The 16,487-nt window shown below is 41.0% G+C and overlaps 1 protein-coding gene across 1 annotated transcript in view; it reads left to right on the plus strand.

The window, feature by feature from the left end:
* Window positions 1–10,029, plus strand: part of KCNK9 (potassium two pore domain channel subfamily K member 9) — an 84,544-nt gene extending 74,515 nt beyond the window's left edge. The window contains 1 exon segment of the mRNA XM_008933284.3: window positions 8,779–10,029. Coding sequence (XP_008931532.1) covers window positions 8,779–9,620 — 842 coding nt within the window. The 3' untranslated portion in view covers window positions 9,621–10,029.
* Window positions 10,030–16,487: the final 6,458 nt, after the last annotated feature.

The following is a 16,487-nucleotide window of genomic DNA, read 5'->3' on the forward strand; positions in this document are numbered from 1 at the left end:
CATAACATGACCTGATAAAGTCTTTTCCTAGTGGTTGTTACAATTCTCCTCAGATTGAGAACTTGTTCTGGGCATGATTTGTTTTGGGACTAGATGTGATGTGAGCCTCAGGTCAGTCCTCTGATTGACTCAGAGAACCAAGCAGAGAGGAGGAAAGGGAGGGAAGGAGTGTAGGGCCAGTCAAAAATAGAGCACATGGGAAAATATTGACTCAGAAGTCAACTGTCAATGGCTCCTCAACTGGAAATCCAGCACAGAGATGCTGTTAGTTTTGGGAGGAATCAGGAAATGGTACACTAGAAACACATCCCAAATCATTGCTGTTTTCAGTGCTTGTCTCCTTATAGAGCTGGAGAGGAACTTCTTCTCTCTTTCCAGCCTCTTTTCTGAAACAGAAGAAGTCACAGGGATGATCTGAGTTAACATTATATCTGGACAAAATGAACTGGCAAGTTTTGGCATCCTGGATTTCCTGGGAGGTGGTACACCAGGTGGAAATTACCTCACATGCTCTGTCATCTTATTCAAAAGAGTTGCCAGTGATTGCAAACATCTCCTATCTAAACAGTCAAAGTAGAGGCTAAGTTCAACAAGAGGAGGTTTGAGACAATCAGGTCTTCTGTGTCATATAGATGAGCAGAAAGATTGTGATTTCATGTGACCATTTGAAGATTTCCACTTTCCCCTCATTTACCTTTTTGGTAAAACTCTTTATAGTGTAAATTTTACACAGGAAAAAAAAGGCGGGAATGTTCACATGCAAAAGAAAGAAGATAACAAACACAGGCAAACACAGAAGTCTCCAATTTTTATTTTTTTTTTAAGCAAGGATTTTCAAATTCTGTCTTTTGCTAGAAACATGTCATTCCTTGAGCAACAGCAATAGTCAGGCCTGGTTTCCTGTGAACTCCAAGCCATCCTGCAGTTCTATTTACCCTGATTTTCATCTTCATCCTTGCAGGCAGATAGGTATTCCAGCACATGCTGTTTTACAAGGAGATGGAGACGTCTCATCCCTGCAGTTCTCTCCCATACCTCCACATCCCACCCCACCTTGCAGGACTTCCAGCCCCTGTTTCTTTCCTATAACTGTCCAGAGAAAGAGCTGATCATATTGCAGCTGAGTCTGCACTATATGTGTGTAGATTTTTAGGCCATTTTATGTGTATTCAAGACTGGCCAGATGGCAGGCCCAGCAGAACAGATCACTATCAAGTTCACATTACAGCTTCTTCTAAGTGGTGGAAATTGGTGAGCAGCTTCACAGCTATTGTGGAGGAAAGACAGATGGACAGAGATATAAACATAGATGGCTTATCCTTATTGAGAAATGAGAAAACCCCCAGAACTAATTAAAAAAATAAAAGTTTTTTATGTCTTCGTTTAAACTTGTAAACTTATTCCTTAATGCCATAACCCAGTGGGTATCTGAAAGGGCCAAATGTTGTGACCAAATCTATGTTTTTGCATTAGGCAGAAGCAATAGGTCTCAAAATGGGGGAGCTGTGTCCTGTTGAGGTCTAAGTTCAGGAGGACTACAAGATATTTTCCAGGGGAAGCAAGGAAGACCCCAGGTTTCTTCACCTGGGAGAGTGTGGAACTGCCTGGGCACAAGCCTCTGACAGCTGTGTGACTGAATAAGCAGCACTTCCAACTACTCTGCCTCAATGAACTGATTAGATTTCTGTCCTCAACTCCCCATGTAGGCATCCAAGAGGGAAGAGGAGAGGCCATCCCCTGTACATATTAGCAGTGAAGTCCAGGCAGGGAAAGAGGAGGAAAGTTCAGTCTAAGCAGCCTGAGAATTTCTGAAACACAGTTCTACAACTTGTCCCACGAATGTGACCTTGCTGAGAGCCTCACTGGGCCTGGGACACATTATTTGCCTGTGAGAATCCAAAGGAAATCTCCTCAAGGAGGTCAACTCCTTGCAGGGAATGCCTGACTGTATTGTATGTGATCCCCAGCTGAAACCAGCCAAACCTGAAGTCCCAACTTATACCCTGAATCAGAAGTGAACATGGCCATGTTTCGCTAAATTGCTGCCTTTGGATCCCTATAATTCAGATGTGTGGTAAACATATTGTCTTCCCAAGCTACACCCCCAAGATGACTGCACAAATAGCTGACACACCAGGCAGCCTCAGTTCTTTCTCCAACAAGGCTGTAACAATTCAGGACTGTGTTCTTAAGCAGTTGTCCAAGCACTCCTGGTACTTTTCTTGCAGTCGAATCTTTCAGTGGAACATGGTTTTGCCACATCTGATAATGGTCAGGGGTGGGAATTTATGCCAACAGGCAGTTTGGGTGATGCACAGCATTCATCATGTTGGTGTTTACTGCAAGTTGGTGTGTCTGGAAGAGAAGCTATGGGAAAAAAATTGCCATGAGTAATGCTCCAGAAAGGGAGGTTCAGGTTCCATAACAAAGGAGATAATGCGTGGTGGCTGCAGATGAAGCAGGATGAGAGGCTGTGCTGATCTTGTTGAGGGATTTAGGATTTGAGGTTGCACCTGGGGCACATCATTTTTCCTCTCCCATGTTGTCCCTGTCTCCACAACAAGGGATGATATTATCCTCTAGTGCTGTGTGTTCCTGTAGGGAACATGCTTTTTCCTGACATTAGAGACTGTCTATTGAGCATGGAAGGGGAAGATGTTTTTGAGGATGGAAGGGGATGTGCAAAACTCAGAGAGATGGTTCAGCTGATGTGCTGCAGTGAAATCAACTGACAAGGGAATGAAAGAAAAAGGAGGTCCTGGAGATGTTTGAAGAAAAAGGCAGCAGGATCTGAGGAGAGACCAGACATATGGGAGGGAGAAGAGGGAGCCGTCAGCAGTGCTCACGTGCCAGGAGACTGGTGTAGTTACACAGCAGCTTTCGCCCAGGTAACAGCAGCATCCATGATGCACTCTTGATTTCCTTACAGGAGAAAGCTGTTGTCCTGGTAAATGAGTTACTACCAGTTAGTTAGATGAAGTATTTCCCTCATCCCTACTGAAACCTCTTTCATCTGCACCACAAAGGCCATGTTGTTTCTTCTCCCTGAAAGCACAAGAAGCAAATCCAGCAGAGAGACAGCTCTGATCTTTGTGGCGGTTTCTCTGACGTAGATGAACCTCTGAAGTGAAGTGTGTGACATCAGGAAGATGTTTTAATCTGAATTATGCTTGCCCATCTAAATAACAGGTGCCATTATCCTCTCTTCATTATCTCCCAGCCAGGGCTGCTGCCAGCATGAGTAAGAAGGGTTTGAGTCACAGGGATCGAGAAGTTAATTTATTTCCGGAGACTGTTGTCAGGCCTAGATGTCCATCACGGGGATGAATGATGCGTAGATAAATGAGGGAAGAAACCTCCTCCTAAGAGAAATAAAGCATCCCTCATGAATAACACAGAGCATTGCTCTGAGATTCAAGATATCTAAGACCTGTTGTACATTGAATGAGAATGTGAATGAGACTTGGCTGCTCTGCAGCTACACACTGGCCTGAGTGTGACCAATAACTAACTTACCACTGCCACTTTTAATTTTTATTTTTTAACACTGACTATGTATTTGGCCTGGTAGCAATGCACATTTAGAAACAAACCTCTCTCAATCCCTGACAGAGCTCAATGTAGATAAACACTCAGAAAACCCACTCAGGCTCCATCTATGCTGCTAAGCAGAGCAGGACCTGTGTTTTGTAAGACACAGAGGCCAAGAGAGATGTCATGGAGAAGGCCAGTAACAGCTAAACACATGTACTTTTCCAGTGTGGTGCTTAGTTGCAGTTGTCCCTGGCCAATGTCAACCTCCATGGGTAGATCAGGCATGGGCTTTGTCTGGGACAGTGCTGGTTATTCCACGGTGAAGCCATAATGGGAACTGTGCTAATGATTTCAGAGTGAGGCATCATGGGTTGGTAGTGGAATTCATCCTCAGAATCATAGAATTGTTAAGGTTGGAAAAGACTTTTAAGATCATGAAGTTCAACTGTCAACCCAGCACCACTTGAAGACATTAAACCATGTCCTCAAGTGCCACATCCACATTTTTTTTTGATATTCCACCACTTCCCTGGGCAATCTGTTCCAATGCTATACGTCCCTTTTCATGAAGTAGTTTTCTCTAGTATCTAACCTAAACCTCCCCTGGCAGGACTTCAGGTCAGTTTGGTTTTCTGGAGTATATACTGCCTTGCAGTGCTGGAGATGGTTACTGTGTAGATGCAACACACTGAAAGTATTCCAAATTTTTTCCCATTATATTTTATTTTTGTTATGGATTGACTTATTCTGGGCAGTCTACATCATTGCAGTAGCATGAAATTGTTTATCAAGACCCTTTTTGCCCCAGAAGCAGAGTGTTATTCCAGAGAATCTATGTTGGAGGACAAGGCAGATGTTGCGGACCTGTCTGTACCCTGCAGCTGAGTGTGGTGCAAAGATCACTGATGTAGATCTAAGCAAGCTGGTCTGTCCACATGAGGCTACAGAGTGCCAGGGATACTTGCTTAGGGCCTGAATACAGCACAGCATATTTGTTGATAAAATGTCTATAAAATCATGAATGGCACAAAGAAGGGGAATGACTGTTCCTGGTTTCTTCCATAGAGGAGGAGATAACATTGCCATCAGTTGATAGTAATGAAAGAGAAGTAAAGAAGCAATGGCAGATGTTTCAAAGAACACATGGTTGATCTATGAACCTTCTTGCCACAGGATGTTGCAGGTGCAGGAGGTTCATACATGTTGAAGGGCCAATGCCCAAACTCATGGAAGAGAAATCCATCGTGTGTTACTAAAATCAGCCAAACCTTGTCTGACTTAGGAAATCCCTGAGCACCAAATAATGAAGCTGGGTATATGAATTTATGGGGAAAAAGTCACGTGTATATATACTATTCTTATACTCTTCCTCAGCCATCTGCTTGTGGTCAATGTTGGATTCAGGGTACCTGTGCACTGTGTTCCTCTGCACATTCTGGTAGTGGGCTGGTACACCAGCACAATGTCCCTTTACAAGAAAGAGAAAGCTGTTGGGGTTGTCCCTCCAAGTGGACCTCATGGAGATTGTAATGAGGAGTTTCACTCTGTGTCTTGTCTAAAAGGCACCATGGAAAAATAAGCTTTGAAGAAGGTTGAGTGGGTCAGAATCTTTAAGAGTTTTCCATCAGAGAATGGACAAGGCCTGGAAAAATCAAAGGCAGGGAAGACCCCAACAGAGTACCCATTTGGTGTCAGCCCTTATAGTCTGATTCTTTTTCTCCCTTGCCTATACCTTCCTGCAGTTCTGCTTGATTTCTGTGTCCCAGCCATTCCATGGCTTGGGAGAGATGGCTTTTGTGGTGTATTGGTGCTCCACAGTCCAGAACTGGAGCAACACTCTGAGACACGACATTTCTTCTTGCCAAGCTGTTCTTCTTGATGCCAACCCAGATAAGCTCTGTCGTGAAGGCCTAAGGAGCTGGGAGGCGTTATAAAAGACAGAGAGAGAACTAATGACATTGCCTCCAATCCAGGTGATAGTAATTTAGTCTGTCCTTGATCATTCAAATTACATCTAATTAAATATCAGACAAACCTGCCGGCTGTGGTCACACTGCTGTACTGTGGGAACCTTGGCAAACTCTTACTAGAGTAGTACAGACAGTATTTACCTAGGTGTGGTCCAATGAAAAACTCTGTCTATACCTTTCTCATTATCTCAGCTTGTCAGGGGATGCATTTCCTATACTCAATTCTAAGGTCTTCTATTCAATCTTCTTCACCACAGAAGAGAAAGAAAACCTTATGTCACACTTAACCTTTCCATTTCTCTTTAAACCTTGTGTTTCTTATGGATGACACAGAGTCATCTCTTTATACTCTGCTAAAGGGCAGGGGCATTCATGCAGAGGAAATTAGGATGAACTCAGGTAGCTGGAATCTGCTTCCAAGGCAGTTGCTTCTGCCTTTACTTGACGCAAGTAAAACCCAGCTACTTGGAGACTGACCCCATGAACTGTGTCCTTTCCTAGTGTTAATGATCCCTTGTACCCCTCTTCCTCTGGCGGTTACCAGCCTTCCCATTTTTTCCAGAGGCAGTTTCTGATGTTAAGAAAACAGTGATTCGTTCTAGTTTTGAAATTTACTGAATTGCAGAGAGCATTCACTGCCGCAGTTTGCTTTCCATGAGTTACTCTGTATACTGCTGGATAGATTCTGTAATGCTTAAGTAACGGAGAGTTGAGTCTTTCTTTGATGTATTTTCTCTTGTATTCCCTTATTTCAGAGAGTTGAATGAGATGAGTAAGGTGCCTATTCCTTAAAACTGTGTTGTATAGGAGAAAGATGTGACTCTGATCCTCTTACATGAATCTATTTGTAAAGTCTATTCCAGCTTCATGAATAAAGTCCTTTCTTCACCCCAGATTCATGGTGAGAAAACAGTAAAAAAGACATTCATCTGATATTAGGGAAAGTGAGAATGACTTGGGGCAGAATAGAAATCAAAATTTCTGGATATTCTGTCTACCTATGTGAATTGGAGGGAAATTAAAGCCTGCTGGTGTCTGTGCTTCCCCATCTGTAACACAGGGATATGGATATATTCCTGTCTTATCGGATATATAATTACGAAGTCTGTGACAAATCTTAGAAATTCAACTGTGAGATAGTGTATAAGCATATAATATTAATGTTTTATAATCTCCCTAAAGTGTCTCTGGGGATATCTTTAATGAGAAGGATATAGTGATATCAAAAGAAATCTTTTTTCACTCCAATAATTTTTTTAGAACCCAAAGTGAAACTTGTTTCCACCAACTGCTATCTCTGCAACCATCTGGAAAATCACATTTTCTGAAGCTTTCCTTCTCTTTATCATCTGTAACTAAAGCTATAAAATGGGAAGATGTTCCTGGTTTAATTAACACCCCTGTAGTTCAAAAGCTGGTCTTAGTAATGAGAGGCAATTATAGGCTTTATTGAGGGACAGTCAGGTAGAACTAACCCATCATCAATCTATTGAAGACCCTTTCCAGGTAATTTGGAAACTGCTTTTCATGATGAACAGGCTACCTGGCTCAATACAACAGGTGAATCTCTTTCTTTTGTAACCTGAAAAAAGAACCTCCTATTTTGAGTTCTGTGCTTCTTTTATAAATTCATTTTTACATCCCAGCCTTCTGTCAACAACTAGCAACTGAGCTACGGAAATACCTGTTGCTTTTTGGAGGGAATTCTTGTCTGACTTTCTTGTTTTATTTTCCTTGTCCCCTGTTGCTTTACATTTTGAAGGTTAAATCCTTGTGTTCATGTTTTAGTTCTAGTTAAAACTGCAGACTCTGTGGTGCATCCACATCATGAGGGGTATGCAGGGTTCTGGTTCCTGAACTCAAAAATGATGTGGTAGAGCTACAGAAGATCCAGACAAGGACATTGAAATGTTCCAGGGAATGTGACTTCTGCTATATGAGTTGAAATGGCTGTGGTAGATAAGGTAGATGTAGGACTTCAGTACTGGAACTAAGGGGCATTAGCTGAAACAAGGAGATCTGCTTGAAATTATAAAATACCTTTTTTACATTGCATATAGTGAACTTCTGGAATTTGTTGCCACAGGAGATTGAGGAAGTATGCAGTGTCAACTGTTTCAAAAAAGGATTAGACAAATTCAGAGCAGCAAATATATTATATTAGATATATTAATCTTGAATTCAGTTCTGTCCCAAGATTTCTATTACTATGATTGTAGAGAAATAGTTGTCTATGGAGAATAACTTATTGACTGTTTTAGACACTTCTGTGTACACAAGAGGAGCTGCCTTTTTGAAGTACATTATTTCTACTCACAGACTTTAGAGGGACTCTAGATAGTGGTACCCATATGGTCAACACATACCATGACCAGGTAGGTCCCAGCCATCCCATTTTGGAGACTTTGGTACCATACCTCAGAACCTCAGCTATAAGGAATGTAGATTTTTAAAGCAGTGTGATATGAAAAAGTGAAATTATGATTTCAAAACAGACCCCCATTTATGGTTTGTTTTAGAATAAAGACTTAGCTATGATTTTGTCATCAGTAAACTATGCTGTAAAATGTGGTACATCCTCTTTCCTGGATTAGTTTAACATCCTGGTGAAATTGCCTTTGCAATTCTGTCAAAGCTGCAAAACTATGGAAAAAGCTGATAAGTTGTTTATTCTTCAGTAATGAAAGACAGAAAAAACATTAAATCCCTAAACTCCTATGGTGTTCCAGCAATGACTTTCATAAGATGTCAAGGAGAAAGGCTTATTCAGTATGGAAGAGTTTGAAAAGGAATTTATTTGGTTCGTGCATCTGTGGATGTCGTAATTCCACACTATCAGCAGACACAGAACTTGAATGCCATGAGTGTACTCTGACTTTGGGACAGGGCAACTACTCTCAAAAACACAACGGGAAAGTCCATCTATTTCCAAATTTTCCACTATTGCATGTGATACAGGACGGACATGAAACTTCTTCAGTGAATTAATGTGATATAATCATGTTTAGGAGATTGAACATTGTTTGAGGTAGGAGGGATTGCCCATTCTTTCCTCTTTCCCATTTCTGTGTGAACAACTTTGTTGTGTCTTATTTACTTCAGACACAGGATGTGGGGGAGGAGGTATCAGAAGATCGTGTGACTGCAGTGTTCCTGTAGCTTTGGATCTGGCTGTGGCATCAGAGCCTCTGTGATTCACGTGGCTTGTGTGAAGGGGGAACTGTAGTCATCACCTGCCTTGCTGACTGTGCTGTGTTTTCATCCCCCCTCCCAGGTTACGGACATGCTGCCCCAGGGACGGATGCGGGGAAGGCCTTTTGCATGTTCTACGCGGTCCTGGGGATCCCACTGACACTCGTCATGTTCCAGAGCCTGGGCGAGCGCATGAACACCTTTGTCAAGTACCTCTTGAAACGCATCAAAAAGTGCTGTGGGATGAGGAGCACCGAGGTCTCCATGGAAAACATGGTCACTGTGGGTTTCTTCTCCTGCATGGGGACACTCTGCATTGGAGCAGCAGCCTTTTCCCAGTATGAGGAATGGAGCTTTTTCCATGCTTACTATTACTGCTTTATAACATTGACTACGATAGGGTTTGGAGACTATGTGGCCCTGCAGACCAAAGGGGCCCTTCAAAAGAAGCCTCTCTACGTGGCTTTTAGCTTTATGTACATTCTAGTGGGGTTGACAGTCATTGGGGCATTTCTAAATCTGGTTGTTCTCAGGTTCTTGACCATGAACAGTGAGGATGAGAGGCGGGATGCTGAGGAACGGGCGTCCCTGGCAGGGAACCGCAACAGCATGATTATCCACATCCAAGAGGACTCCCAGCATGGTCGGCCACGGTACAAGGCCGAAGTAACAGACCTTCAGTCAGTTTGTTCCTGCATGTGTTACAGGTCCCACGAGTACACCAGCCGGGTGGTGTCCCACCAAAATTCTTTCAGCTCAAAGCTGAACCCCCAGTACTTTCACTCCATCTCTTACAAGATAGAGGAGATCTCGCCAAGCACATTAAAAAACAGCCTTTTCCCATCTCCTGTCAGCTCCATCTCACCTGGGTTGCACAGCTTTACAGATAACCACAGGCTGATGAAACGGCGAAAGTCCATTTAAAGGGATTTGTCTTTTGCTTTCCTTGTTTTCCCCAGTTCTTCTCTGTTGTTTTGGGTTTTTTTGTTCCTTGAGTGAGACAGAGTGAGGCCAAAGGGAGCAGAGCAAGCCAATCCTCCTCTGAGACTCAGCTCTTGAGCATGAAGCATGGATTATTACTGTTCCAGCAAAGTATGCCTTACATTACCCCCTCGGTGGATGTCAGAGGATTCAAGGTGACGTGAAGTGGGTACCAAATCCAAAGTTGCACACACAGCTGGGAGCCTTCATGTGCCACTGGCACTCCTGACCTAAAAAACTTTTTTCCTCACGAGCAGGTTGCAGCGTGGGTGTGTGCTTTGCGTGTGTGTCGGGTGTGTGCGTGTGTGTGTGTGCAATTCCACAACTAGTGCCATGTGACAAAAATTAAAGCATCAGGTATTATTTTTTTTTTTTTTGCCCTTGAAGCAATTGTGTTCCAGCCTGCTTTTTAGATTGCTTCCAAAAAGGAACAGGGAGGGTGGGAGGGGAGCCAATTTGTTTTGGGTTTTTTTTGCCAAGACGAGCATGCGCCATAAGCAGTCAATATACCAGATGTATCATGAAAAATTTTTTAATGCTAGATTTTAGATTGTATTAACATTTAAAAAAGGCAGGAAAAGATGGATCATTTTAGCTTGCCAGTTCAAAATTAAAAAAAAAAAAATAAAGCATGCACTTTGTAAAACTGGTATGCATAATAAAACACAAGAAAAACTAGCAATGGAATTAATAATCAAAAGCAAATAATCCTATTGATTTAACTATATTTAATTTTAAAATTTTCAACTGTTCCAACAATTTGAAAGTGGAATTTTTAAGATAAATTGGGAGAATTGTTGGAACAAAAGAGTGTATTTTGTTATTTTAATTTTATTTATAAATTATTATTATTATTAGTATTATTATTATTATTATTATTATTATTATTATTATTATTATTATTATTATTATTTTGTGCAGCAATTACCTGCATGAATAGGAATTATATTTTTTGGAATGCTTGGTTAAGATGGGTATAAATAGGAGGATGTATATTTTTTCTTATATAATAGTGACAGGGCATTCCTTGTTTTAAATAAAAACTGAAGATGATTGTCTCTAAATGCTTTTGATTTGTAAATAATGGATAGGCTTTGTTGGTCTCAGGAAGAATTCAAGGGACAGTATCTTGTGTTTGGCTCACTGGGAACTTGTGAGATTAGATGTGACATTGCTTTTTTTGCTAGGCAAAGGCAAAATGCATTTAGCAGTAATGGGCAAAAATAGCTTTACTCTAGTGTTTGGAGGGTAACAGTGGGGGTGGTTGCCTTGGCAAGTTGTGGTGGAGGATGTTGAGACCATGTTTGTAGAGCTGTTCCTTGGACATTGTCCATCTCTCGGTTGTTCATCTGGACCAAACAGACTTTATAGAACTGAATTAGAGGCCTAATCCAGCTCCCCTTTAAGACAATAGGAATTTGCAATGATTACATGGGATTTAGTGCTTTTGGAGATTTATCTTTGATTTTACAAGGGTAGGACTGGGAGTTTTATAAACCTGCACCTTTGTCTCTGATTTAATTCTATCTTTTGAATTGCTTTCTGTGTTAATTTGCCATACAAACCCCATCTCTTTTTGGCACTAATCACTTCCTGCCGATTCTACCATTTCGTGCTCTCAGTGTAAAAGCAATAATCCTTTTTTTTACCCTTAAAACTAGATGGTGTGTGCACAGCTCTGAGCTCTGTGTGCTGATGGATGTTGATATCCTTTCAAAGAGGAACCTATAAGGAGCATTAATAGGGAGAAATAAGGATTGTCATTCCTCCTCTATTCTCTTCTACTTGGCTTTAAATTATTAACTATCAAATACGTTCATGTTCTTCACGTCTGCCTTTCAACAAGTAAATGAAAAGCAAGTTATCCATGACTTTGACTCCTCTATGCAGCTTCCTTTGGGCTTAGAAATTGCTGTGGAATGAAATCCTCCATTAAGGTTAGTGAAGAAACATCTTAGGATTCTTAATGAGGATCGATGAGGATGGACTTTTTCAGAGTAATGTGTGGGGCATGCTGGGGGCATTAATGCTGCGCTGCCAGTACCGTGTCCTGAGGCAAATGCTCATGGCAAAAGGATTGAAGCAAACATACCTAAAAAAGCAGTTTCAGGATGTGTTAAACCCCCTCTAGTGTTTGCTACCTAGAAGCTGGTTCCTGTGAGAGTAGCCCACGGGGTTCACAGTGCTCTCCAAATTCACTTGCTTCATCTTTGCCTGTGTCATCCCTGAAGTGCAAATAAATGCAGATCTTTTTTGCTGCTATGGAGATAAGAAAACAAATGCCTGGAATTTAGACGTCTATATCATGTGTCAGGTGGAATTCTGTCTACCTGGCAAAGGAGAATTTTTGTAACAGGACTTTTAGTGAAACCTTTAAACAGAAAAAAAGCAGTTTCATCTTATAAAACATTGGTTAACCTTTTTTCTCTTTTCCTTTAAGAAGAAATCGCTATTTCTGCCGCATGTAAAAATAGTCTTTAAATGTCCTGTAAATCATGTTCAAAACTTCACATACATTATTTGATTTGTTACTAAATCTTCCCTCTGGAACCACATATGAAGAGTAAATTTTAATACATGGGGTATTTAACCAGGGGAGAAACTTACCTCAGCATGTCGTGGGTTATCTGCCACTTAGACTCTTTACATTAAAACTCAGTGGCTTTATAATAGCTCTGCTTTAGCTTAGTTGAAGTTTATAGAAGTAGTTGAAGAAATCTGTGTATGTTGATATGAACGAGCCAGAGTAGATGTCCATAGCCATACTTTTAAGTCTAAAAGCTGTAATGAGTGTGTATGTGGGAAAGTGTTTTGCTTGAATGTATCTGCATTCCTTGTATAAAGTTCTGGGATTTTCAAATATGTTTTTTTATTTTTATTTTCTGACTGAAGAGCCCAAAGTTCTGTCCAGTCTGTTCTTTTGTTACACATAGGATTTTGAAGTGGCATGGAAACTCTTTCCTTTACAAGGAGACTCCTGCAGGACTTTGCTTTGTGAGCAGCCAGAGGCACAAGAACTCAGTAGACATCACACTGTAAACATCAGTACACCAGGCAAAATATGTCTCTCTCTTTAGTCATTTTCGTGGCTTTTGACTGATGTGTGAATACTGACTTGGTCTGTCTGGAACTGGAACAGACATCATCATAAAAGGGAAGCTTTCATCCCAGGTTAATCCCAGCTTTTCAGTTAGACATGAAAAATCAGTCAGTGAAAGGTGAGTTGACTTTTGTCGATTCCATCTGTGACTCCTTATTGCCCTGTATGAATAACAGTTTTCTTCCCACAACACTGCTTTTCACAGAATATTTTCTCTAGTATCTGATTTGTTTTATTCCATTTAAGACACTATTTCTTTCAGAACAACTTCTCTTGCTCGCTACTCACTCCTTTGAAACTCAGCTAGAAGCAGGTAGTAGTGGTGCTGCTTATGACTAGACATCCTAATGTCTGCTATCACTTTGTGATGCACTCTCATTCCCCAGAGTCTCATTTCCCCTACCCTTCTCTATTATTAAGCATTAGAAATAATAATAATAAATCAGATTAGTCTATTTATGTCACACTAACGTGCTCTTCATCAAAACAACACAAATTTAGCTCCCTGCTGTCGACTTTGATTATATAACAACCCTATTATCCTATCATATTTCATATTATCATCAAAGGGAAAAATCAGTTTGATCAGTGAAGCACCAAAATAGCTTTGACTGAGCATGCTGTGATATGAGAAGGAAAGAGGAAACTTAACAGAACAATGCAGGCACGAGTCTCCACTTGGTCTTCATTACTGTGTAAGGGAGATCCTGACTGATCTAAGTGGCACTGCTTTGCCAGAACTTTATACATGTATCTGCTTTACAGGGATGACTGTAATGGGACAGCTTAGAAAGTGTGTGTGGATGCTACTTCAAGAGTCCAAAATAGCTTCTAGGTAATGAATGGAGAAACGTACAGTGACCTTCAGCAATCGCCTTCTGTTTGAACTCCTCTGTAACAGCTCATTAGGACAAACTAGACATCACAAAAAAAAGAAAAAAGAAAAGAAAAAGAAAAGAGAGAAGTAACCAAATTAATCTACTGTATTGTACATTTTCTCATTACTTTCCTAGTGGTTTAATCAATGAAATGCCAGGGCAGTAATCAAGATTATTGTGAATCAGACCTAAGCAAAGTAATTCCTTGTTTTCTCTGACAGATTTGAAAGTTTTTATTACAGAAAAAAAAGCTTGATTTGTTGCTGAAAGCTTAAAAAAAAAAAAAAAAGGCAGTCAGTGGAACCAAGGTGGAGAACAAAAATGTTCCAGAGCTATTTGGTGTGTACAGACCAGAGGGCAGGGGATTGGGTGGAAGTGGCTTTTAGCTGAAGTTTATGTCCTCATTTAACTTTATGTAATATTTCTGTTCATATTAGGATCTAATTAAGACAGTCATTGAAAATCTTTATGAGGAAGCGGGATGAGAGAGATGTGTTGGAGTGTGTCCATTACACTAATGTTATGGACTTTTTCATGCATATTTCAGCAAGACACTATTACTGACTGGAGTATTGCACAAATTACAATGAGAATCACACCACTGCTACTTCCATCAGCCAAAGATATGTAACACTTGGAGAACTGAAAAAGGAAATATTGCCTTTCTGGCCAGTCTGCCTGTCATCGAACTCTGATATAAAACTTTATTTTGGGTACTTCAGCAAGATAAAGCATTTGAAAAGGAATAGCCATCATAACGATTCACCAAAATTGAAACAAATGGAATAATGACATTGGACACAGAGAAATTGATTACAGATGGCAGGTGCCCTGGGACTCCTATGCTAGTTAATCTGAGCTCAGAAGCTGAATTAAACCCAAGAAAAACTGATGGGACTCTTTGCTAAAATGCAGTTTTCAGTTATTTAAGGTGCATATAATGAATATGGTAAAGGAATATTCACCCAAAAAAGTAGTAAGAAGGCAAAAAAAAATTGGGAAAAAAGAAATTGTTCTCAACAGCAGAACTAGTTTTGTTATTTCCAGTTGAAACTGCTGTGAGATGATGCTGAAGAACTGTTAGCGCTTTCATCTGTGTAGAATCAGTCTGGGAGATTGACTGTCCTCTTCTCAGTCCAGGCCAACACCAGTGTTCCACTGACTGCTGCTGATAAGGAGATTCGTGGAGTTCCTGATTCTCCAATCAGGTTTTTGCTGCCACCTCCATTGAAACCAAGATTTTATTCAGCCAGTCCCTCCTGAGCAGTGCTGATCTCTGGGATGTGTTATGTTAATGATGCTATTTCCTATTCCTGGTGCTCCCAAGTGCAAGAGCTCAGTAGGACATAAGCAAACTCATTCCTTATCTAAAGCCTGCTGTGGCAGGGCCTTCCTCTGAAGCCAATTGATTTGGTGCAATGCAATGAATCCTGATTTGTGTCCTTTTACTGAAACTGAAAAATGTTCTATTTACTATTAGATACCGTGTCAGTGTCTCCAACTGCTGCTCACCATGTTTCCTAAACCTAAGGGAGAGTAATAAGACCTAAAAACAACAGTCAACCTGTATAATTTATGCAGCTGTATTTTGTGTTATGGATTCCCGTCATTCAAAGCTGCCTGCTAATTTTAGGCTGGAAATTGTATCCCTGGAGCCTTCAGCCTTCATTTGTCTCTCCTTCTGCGAATATTGTAATTAATAAATATCCCAAAGCCCTCCTTCACCTTGCTTTCTGCGAGTGTAAGGAGTGCTGCCATGCATTAACACCCACAACAGCCTGGGAAAAAAAAGGGGGTGGCGGGGGAAAGATTAATGTTTCAATTTTATTGGTAATTAATATTCACAGTTCCAAGATGAGTTGTCTTTTAGTTCACTTTGAGAAATGTAGAGCAAACAACAGGATGATAACATTTATCATAGCTGGTGAATTCACAAGTGGAGCTGGCAAATACAATAATTGAAACTATGCTCTATAATGCATCTTCCTCATGCATGAGTTCTGATACCACTAGCCTGGCTTTGATTCATTGTTTATCTGGTCTGTGGAACAGCTTGCAGTAATTGCTGTATCCAGAGCATTATACTTGAGGCTAGAAGAGAGATCCATTTCACAGACAGCCACCCTCTGGCTTTCTCCATATTCCCTCCCCGCTTTCTACCCAGACATTAACTCATTAGCTTGCCATTTCGTGGACGTATGTTCAGACCCCAGATCACCGCATTCTGTATCTCCCCCCTCCTCTATTAGGGAAAAGCATTATGCTACAGAACTACACCCTGGGGAAGGAAATGTTCCACTCTAATTACTACTGACAAAAGAAATCTACAGATTGATGAAAAACAATATGTGAGGAGTTAAATAGGAAATGTGATGTGCATAAACCTGCGCGGGTGAGATCCACTTCTTCCGTGGCTGGAATGCGACGCATTAGGCTGTGAGGAGAACTTTGGAGTGTGGTTTTTTTTGGAGCAGGCCATTGGGAGAATGGCCAGGAAGAGTCAGAGTGGTTTGGCTTATAGCCTGTAAATCATTGTAGGTCTGTGGTGTGGTTTCAAATTAAGGAAGAACCATGGCCTTCTGGGCTTAGTCTATTTTCTAGTCATCTGTCAGCATTCTCACAAGCAGAAGTGGTAGGATGTCTGGGAAGGATGGACCAGGGCTGATTCATGGTGGAGTGGATTGTCTTTGGTGAGACTACCTTACCTGTGTTGGTGTCAAAGAGGAAGTAGGGGAAATTGTGTCTTCCAGAGCATCTTCCCTCTCATATTCCATGGAAAAGATCAGTTGCATCAACCCTCCTATTGCCTGCAGCAAACCTGAAAGACCTGAA

Source organism: Manacus vitellinus, unplaced genomic scaffold (genome assembly GCF_001715985.3).
Source record: "Manacus vitellinus isolate BGI_N305 unplaced genomic scaffold, ASM171598v3 scaffold_1_pilon, whole genome shotgun sequence".
Classification (NCBI taxonomy): domain Eukaryota; kingdom Metazoa; phylum Chordata; class Aves; order Passeriformes; family Pipridae; genus Manacus; species Manacus vitellinus.